Below are 8,887 nucleotides of genomic sequence, written 5' to 3' on the forward strand. Positions count from 1 at the left end.
TACCTCAAAATTAATCCCACTTTAGAGACCTACTTAATAAGAATATTGCAGTGACAGTATTTTCAGCTACTTGTCTTACATAAAATCCAGAATACTTGTCCAATGCACCAGCTCACCACCAAAAACCTGTATGAACAGAACTCAGAACATACTTTGTTTTTTTCCTGATTTCCTCCACCAATTGTTTAATGTGATCCTCCATAAACTCCATCTTCTCATTCTTTCGAGCATGTGCCTTCTGTAGCCTTAGTATCCTTTCAACCAAGACAGCCTTGTCCACCTCTGGGAAGCTATCCACAGCTACTGCAGAACCAGTATTCTCAGGTGACCGATCCTCATTGCTGCTGCGTGCATTCAGGGACCCTGCAAATACATTTGGATTTGTAAAAGCTCTTTTTGCTTTCATAGCAGGCAAAATGTCTCCATTAGTGCACTGTATGTATTCATTACATTCTATTTTCTTCAGCACATCAGTTTCCCTTATACGTTAGTGGGGTTTTATATAAACAGTCCTTAACATTCAAGTGATACATGCAGAGTCAACAGTGCAGTCCCCTAGCATGGGCATAGCTCCTTTAGCATAAGTGTGCTTGCTTCAGTAATACTTATTCCTCCATAAATACCTTCATATTCATTAATATTGCTTTGTACAAGCCTGAGCTGATTTTAAACATACCTGTTTAGATTGAATATTAGGAATAATTTCTTCACAGACAGGGTGCTCAGGCATCGGAACAGGCTGCCCAGGGAAGCGGTGGAACCACTGTCCCTGGAAGTGTTCACAAACCATGTAGGTGAGACCCTTGGTGCCATGGTTTAGTGGTGGACCTGGCAGTGCTGGGGTAATGGTTGGACTTTATGATCTTGAAGGTCTTTTCCAGCCTGATTCTGTGATTCTATGTTTTGGTCTGCTAAAATTGCAGCACTATGAAAACCATACAGATTGACAAAAGCCCTACGTATAAACACTCTGCAACACTGATCACTTAGAGCTTGAAGTATTTTCTTTTCTTCCTCTTCTTCTAAGTGTTTATCTCTCTCAAACAGTTGAGGTTATAGAACACTTTCACAGAACTTACCCAACTTAAAACCCAATGATATTGAGGAAGAAAACAGATGTAGTTTCCAGTGCTAAAGGTAACCACTTCTAACTGGATAGAAAGTAATGAATTTTACACAGATACACTGATGCCTCCAAACATGCCAACTGATTTCTCATTTACACAGTTACAAGTGTCAATAGTGCAATTAAACAAGGTTGGAAGCCACTGCTCATCTTTGCCTCTGGCAGTATGCATGAGGGTCCTCTATATAAACTGGAGTCCTCTGACCATAAAAGCAACAAAGTAAAAAAAGGCAGGCATCAGAAAAAGAACAAGAATATATAAACATTATAAACACTAAACTTTAGTCTTATAATAAGAGTCTACAAATGTGTTCAGCCAAGTGCCTTTTGTTGCTTAAAGGCTATTTGTCAGCTTTACTGGGAGGCTGCCCACACACTGTGTCTGCACAAGCACAGAAAGAGCAAGGCTCGGGGCAGCATGCCATGGCAACCTTATCAAGATGGAAGGATTGCTTCGGCAGCCCCGCTATGAGCTGTATTACCTGATGAACTGGAACGGCTCCCCATGCTGCTGACTTCTTTGTCATAATTACCATTTTCCATCTGATCCAATTTCCTCCGTGCTAAAAGTGTAACAAAATGATGGTTACCAACAGCAGCTTAAAAACCAGTATCTGTTACCCAATACACAAAAACTCAAGTCGCCTCTGACCTGCACTGAGTTAACATGGCTTGACAACTGGAAGGTAATGGTAGCCACTCAAAAAAAAACCCCAAACAGCTCCCTTCCTCTCCCTGCCCCAATCACAAAGCACCTCAATGCAATGTCCACAATGATCCCTACACCCTGCAGCAGTTGTCAGTTGAAGTTGTCATCCACAGGATTAACTGGGAACAGTAAGACTTAAATTTGATTTTGCTTTTGAATAGGACTGCCATGTAAACAACTACTGAATGGCAGAATGGCAACTCTGTTCTGAGATCTCTCAACTACATCACTACTGGGAACTGAGTGTAGTACTTGTGCCAGAAGCACCACTCAATTCAGCAGGGATCCAGAGGGAAAGTGAAGAGCTGTACAAGAAAAGACACAGAACTCTTTTGAGGAACTAGTTGAGAGAAGAGATCCTCTTGGCATTGTGCAAGGCATTTCAAACAGATTTGATGATATTCAAATTGATCTGCATTCAGAGCATATGCATTATTGGGTATTTAATGACTTCTATTTGTTGACAGCATTAGTCATCAGTCTCTCCATATCTATCTTTAAAAACTCTGTTAAATATACTAAAATAAAAAAGTAACTGTCACCAGCAATTCCTGATACAGTCAGCAACTTGGAAACTTCCAGCAACTTCTGAATATACTCCTACACAGACCAGGATCCATATATACCCACAGTGACATTTCTGCAGTCATATACGTGAGAACAAAGACCAAGCTCTATTGAAAATAAATCTTTCATTTTATGTCTAAGCTGATTTCAAAAGCTGTATTTAAGACTGACAATGGGCACTTAGGACTGTTTCCTGAACTGCAATTTCTACTCTACAAGTTCTAACTTGCTCACTCACTTTTGTTGTCTTTGGGAACAGGGAGAGCTTGAAGGGCCACACAAACTACACAGGACCCTCGTCTCTACCAGACACTGAAGGGGGCTGACTTAGTGTAACTAAAAATAATACCAACCTAGCTGAAGTTGTTTTGCAAGATCTTTCAGGTTTGCTGCATGCTTGCGCTTCTGGGTAGCCAATTCATCTTTCAGCTCATCCACATGGGTCCTCAGTGCTGCTAATTCTTCCTGCTCTAAAGCCAGCTGAGCCTGCAATGTCTCAACCTCCAGCTTCCGCTGATCCTCCTCCTTCTGTAGCCTGGTGGCCTGAAATTGCAGTTTTATTTTCAGTCACATACAAAAAAATTCCAGCTTCACCGTACTAAGCCTTAATTCTCCACTTTTCACCTAAGATTCATTTGACATTTAGTACTCAGGCTAAAGACTACCACTGCAAATGAATATGCAAGCACAGTGCAACACTGCCAGAAGGCTCCTGAACTATCCTGTGCTGTATGATGCAGTACCTCACGCAGATATTTTTGAGGTAGTTCAGGAGTCTTCCTTCTACAGCTCTGCATGACTGTACAGAGCTGCTCAGTGCTGACACATTACATTCCACGACACACTGATTTTACTAAAAATTACATTTATCTCATAGTACAAACAGGATGTAGAAAACAGTTAACAGTGATACATTTCTGAAATCACATTTTGATTGTGCCAGTGACACCTGCACAGAGAACAATTCTGTACTTCAAGACAGGAAGAGCACCACAGTAAGATCCCCTCATTCCAGTGCAGTGTGTCTCAGGCATTCTTTTCCCTTAGGAACACGGTGTTCACATCCCGCTCCTATTATACTATCAAACTGGCAAACTCGGTGAGTAGTTGTGGTCAGGTAAGTAAAGACACAAGGTGGAATTCATGTGCCACCTCTTTTATCAGTATCAGACATCTTACTAGAGCATAAAACAAGCTGCACATTGTACTCACCAGATCATCTTTAGCCTGTTGAACACATTCCAGCTGATTCTGCAGCTCTCTTTCGCTGTAAGAAAGCTTATCCACTTGGCTCTGTAAGGAATTGTTTTCAGACTGAAGCTGTGCATTCTTACTGGTTAATTTTTCAGTGAATATCAATAGCTCGGATTCTCTTTTCCGACTACCTTCAATGTCCTTCTGAAGATCAGCAATCAGAGAATTGAAACCATCTATTTCCTCCTTTAAAGCACTGATTTCTTGTTCATCTCTGTCAAAACAATTGTATCTTATTAGGGACAACCTGAGCTTGAGGATAGGAAACCTTACTGAAATAAAAGCATTCAGGTCAAGACAAAATAAGGCAGAGGACTAATTAATGATGCTGGGCATCTGTTAGTCACTGGATCATTTTAAATGCCAAGGGAGTTTGCAAATTCCATTTCATAACATGTGACAGATATCTGTATCCCACAGAAAGATGTCTAGTCATTTACTTCCTCGAAACTGCCTCTCTGTATTTAACTTCATGAGCTTCTGTATTGTAAACAAACCCCTCAAAAACGGATCCTGTAGGTAAGAGGAAAGTCTGCAAATCCAACCAAGGTAGTCATTCTGTAAGAGGACCTGTCTTTAATAGACAGGGAAATACTCCAGTTCGGAGCTTCTCCAGTACAGTGGAATACAGTGACTTCTCAAACATCCTTAGCCAAGCAGTACAGCTCCATTCAAAGGACATGTCTCACCCCACTATCCCTCTACAAGACAGCTCTTGTTTCTACTGAAGCACTCCCACTAGGAGACACTCGATCTACCACTTGCAATCCACTTGAGTGAGAAAGGCTGTATCTTCAGTTACAGTTGCATCTTTCAGTGAGTGAAATTAATTCCAAAACTAAACAGCTGTTAAAGTTAGACTAAAAATTTCCTTCTCTCATTCGCTCTTGCAATATTATTTCATTACTTGTTCAATCACAGGATTTCCTACACCATTCTAAGACCTTATCTTCCAACTGCAGCAGAAAATTCTCCCACCGCTCTCTCACAGGGACTGTGTATATTCAAATTTAATAATAAAATAAAGCTATATAAAACAAGGGCACATATCTCATTTAATTCCCTGTCAGTGCAATTACCAGATGCCTCAATTCACTTTAATCAATCCTGTATCAACATGTTTCTTTAAGCAGAGGTGAGGCTCAGGCAAGCCAAATCATTAATAATTCTGAAAATTAACTATAATTTAGCAAAACTAAGTAACTGAATTCTACTAGAACTCCAGTGCTAGAAATTATATGCTTCCAGCTACCAGAATTAGGAGTTTGTGATTATGACAAGAGAAGTTAACTAGCATTGCACTACCAAAGGATAACATCAGAAGGCACCCTGCCTTCAGTGTGTTTTAGGCTAATTCCACATTTCAGAAGACTTAAGAATGAACAACTACAGCACCGATTTATTTCAGCCATTTATGCTGCAAAATAGCTCACCTATAGCTCCCACTTAAAAACCCATGCCACGAGGCTATGCTTACATTTTTACATTTCCAAACAGGTTCTTTCATTATGACAGGGAAAATCTCCAGTTAACAGTCAGGGTTGAACCAGACAAAATTAAGTGTTTAGACCATCCAAAGAGAGATGCCTAGCTTGTCCTTAAAGTGCTTCAATAAAGGACACCAGGCAACACTGAATGTAATCAGTGCCCAGCTCAGCCACAAAGTTCTTCCCAGTATTCAAACTATCTTTCCTGCAGAATTCCTCATTTTTATCCTTCCTCCAGCGAACAAGGATAGCTCAACATTCCCTTTATAATAGCCTTTCATACATTTAAGGATGTCTCCCATCTTCTCTGCCCTAGGCTGAAAGAACCCCTATTGCCTCCTTTATTCTTTTCTCTTCAAGAGAACAGGTAAGATTGTGTGAATTAAGATGAAATTCCTTCCATCTGCTTGCAAGAAAATGGAAGTCCTTAAGTTTATTTATGCTACACAACAACAGGAAAAACAGAAGTCAAGATTCCAGAACTTCTCTTTCATAGATGGTAACGGAAATTTACTGGTCCAGTTTTAAACCTCTGGTTGAGATTCCACAACTTTATAAAGCTTTCTAAGGAGCACTGGAAAGATGCTAAAGTCATTCCAACAAAGAAATAAAACCCACTATGAAAATTGATGTAGGAATAACAAGTGCTGTATGGAAAGGATACTTAAATAAAATATCCACATTGAACAGGAATAAGAGAAATATTTCAGCATGTCTCAATTCCTGAGAGGAAAAAGATAACTGGAAAAACAAGTCTGCAGTTTCACACTATGATCACAGTCATTTTAAATCATTTGGCAAGATCCCAAGTGAAAAATAATTGTTACTGATTGAAATGTAGCTTCACTTGTCTGACACACTGCAGCTTCCCTAGCAAGGGTCGTGACACTGTGCCAGCAGAGCTGACCAGCACACAACGAATGATTCATTCTCTAAACCTGAGGAAGACCTATAATCACCCAAATATTTTTCAGTAGTGAGAACTGTTCAAAAGCATAGGAGGGACACATGTGGTTCTGCTTAACTGACATTTTGTTTATCCCCATTTACACAGCATCACCAGCATCTGTATACTCCATATGTACCATATAGAAACATGACTATACTCAGACACTACTAAAGTGTTCACGAACCCAACTCTTCTCCAAGATTATTATGACCCTCACATTCTCAAATGAGCAACCTTTGACACAGCAGAATGAATTCCAAGTCCGTTAGAAATACAAGTGCTCTCTATTACCTGAATACAGCATCTGTCAAATACATACAAGTATTTTTGTTAAATACCTTCACTCATTCACCACAATTTCGAAGCAACCTGTCTTTCCAGTTTAGTTGCTTTTTCCCAATCTTTCAATAAAACAAGCACTGGGTAAATACCTAGAAGGTCTAACTTCCTACAGAGTATGCCAAAAAGCAAGCACTTAATGTAATAAAGACAGACATTGAATTAGCTTTATCAATCTCGATCCTCTTGCTTAATAAAAAGACTCCCCAGGTTATCTCCAGTGCTAACAATATTGATTTAGATTAGAAAAAGAAAACACATTAAGACAGGGATTTTCAAACCAAAGATCAGATCAAAGCATCAATAAGTTCAGTAAGGAAAAACCTTCCATATCCCAGTTAATCTTCTAAACCATTCCCCAAAGTGCACAGCTGTACCTCTGATGCTGATCCTGCAGCCGATCCACAGTTTTCACTCTGTCCAGCAAATTCTGAATTTCACTTTTCTGTCTATTAATGATTTCTTTATACTTAGATAATTCATCTTCTGTTCTTAAACGCTCATCTTCCAGACACTTTACCTAAATAGAAAACAAAAATAAATCAGAAACTATTTATTCTCCCAAACTCCAGAACTGAATCATTCTGATCAAATGTTTAAATTCTTACACAAAGCTCTTGTGTTATTTCTTGGTGGCTCAAAGCCAAGCTTAGAACATTTTAGAAGTATTTTAGATTAAAACAGATTTAAAAAAAGGAAAAAAAAAAAAAAAGGAAAAAATAATCAAATTAAACAAGTGTAATTAACATTTTGTCCAAACCCTCAAACTTGTCAGTCTAATGGACCAAGATCCAAAGCCATCACCTTTCCCAGTTACCAAACCAACCCCATACTATGTCTTCCTCTTTTTTAGTAAGATCCTTTTGAGCTAAATCCCTGCTCTGCATACAGAGACTGGCACACTGATCTACACCCTGTTCAGAAGTTATGGACACCATGTAGTCCTTACCAGAGGTCACATGTACTCTACAAAACTGGCATCATAGGAAGAGTTTACAAGTACTTTTTTCTTTCTCCAAAGTTATTAAATTTACAAGATGCTTAATAAAATGTTTCATGTTACACATCTCATCTGACTGAAAAGTGGGAAGAAACAAGACATTGTTGTACTATGGATCAAGTGAAACTCCCTGAGAAAGGCTACCCAGAGTCAACAGTTACATACTGCTACTAGTCTCAAGCCAGCTAGTCTCTAATCACACCATTTATTCCAAAAGAAGTAAAAATACAATTAACAGACTGAATAGAGTCTTGTTCCAAACTCCAAAGTATGCCTTTAGCCTGCCCCACTGCAATCCAGCACAGCACACATTACCTTTGTTCTCAGTGTTCGAAGCTCATCCATGCCTTCTTTAAATGTTCTCTTCAAGTCTTCCAGTTCTTTTATTTTGGCATGATGCACCTTTTTAAAGAGTGAGAAGCTCCTTGAGAAATCTAAATGGACAATGGCACCTCAAAAACATCCAGGCCAATGCACACCACAACAGCAGAGAGGGCTTGAGGCAGAACAGGTACCCTAAAGGTTTGGTTTACTTATTCAAAAAGCAAAACCTGAAAGCTTCTTTATTCTCAAAAGAAATGAGAACAAAAGTGAGATTACAGACTCTGGTTTTAGGTGTACAAATCTATGCCACAACAGCCCTTGAGGTAAGTTCTAGGCAAAATGGCACTTGGTTAACTCCGAAGATGGCATATGCACATCTAAGCTGTGAGCAGGTACTAAATCAGTAGAGAATTCAGCTTCTGGGTTAGCAAATCTCTACACAGAACAGAGACTGTTTCCTGTCTCTTTTTGCCACATACCCGGGCAAAATCCCAGTCAGAGAAAGGCCTGCCTGTCATCTGAATTTGTACTCTAAATTAGAGCAACATTCATGTTTATAAATGAAAGTGCAGTTATTTCATCCTCATTGTATCATACTTTTCCCATAACTTGATTTTTAATAAGTGAATCCAAGGTAGCTGAAAAAAAATCCTCCAAAAAGCAGGTCTGGAGGCAAACACCTAGGATGCAAGTATAATACTATAGGATGTTGTATAAGGCCAAAAATTGAAAGCAGCTTAAAGTACGATTTTCAACATTAAAAACTCATGTCATTCTTAAGTTGCCAACTTGTCTCCCCACACCACAATACTTACCTCCAGGTGATCAGACTTCTCCTGAATTTGTTTCTCTAGTTCTCCTTTAGTTACTCGGAGTTTTGCATCCAATTCATTTGACTTAATTTCTTCTGACTCCTAGAAGAATTGAAGAAATACGAGTTGCAGGGTTTCACATTCCCCTCTCTAGTTTTCTGAGCATACAGACAGCTTTTCACACCACATCTAATAATTCTGAATGTGCCAAGCAAGACCCCCACACTCTTTGTCAATCAAAAGAACCATTCTCCCTTCTATTTAACAACTTCCCAAGGAAAGAAAGCGGTGACTAGTTGTCCTGGGTTCAGCTACAGCAG

The 8,887-nt window shown here is 39.3% G+C and overlaps 1 protein-coding gene across 1 annotated transcript in view; it reads right to left on the reverse strand.

Annotated features, from left to right (window-relative positions):
• Positions 1-8,717, reverse strand: part of CCDC186 (coiled-coil domain containing 186) — a gene marked incomplete at its 5' end in the record, with an annotated part of 10,828 nt that extends 2,111 nt beyond the window's left edge. The window contains 7 exon segments of the mRNA XM_010023990.1: positions 153-363; positions 1,609-1,689; positions 2,756-2,945; positions 3,615-3,870; positions 6,809-6,951; positions 7,747-7,833; positions 8,571-8,717. Coding sequence (XP_010022292.1) covers positions 153-363; positions 1,609-1,689; positions 2,756-2,945; positions 3,615-3,870; positions 6,809-6,951; positions 7,747-7,833; positions 8,571-8,717 — 1,115 coding nt within the window.
• Positions 8,718-8,887: the final 170 nt, after the last annotated feature.

Source organism: Nestor notabilis, unplaced genomic scaffold (genome assembly GCF_000696875.1).
Source record: "Nestor notabilis isolate BGI_N333 unplaced genomic scaffold, ASM69687v1 scaffold9901, whole genome shotgun sequence".
Taxonomy (NCBI): Eukaryota; Metazoa; Chordata; class Aves; order Psittaciformes; family Psittacidae; genus Nestor; species Nestor notabilis.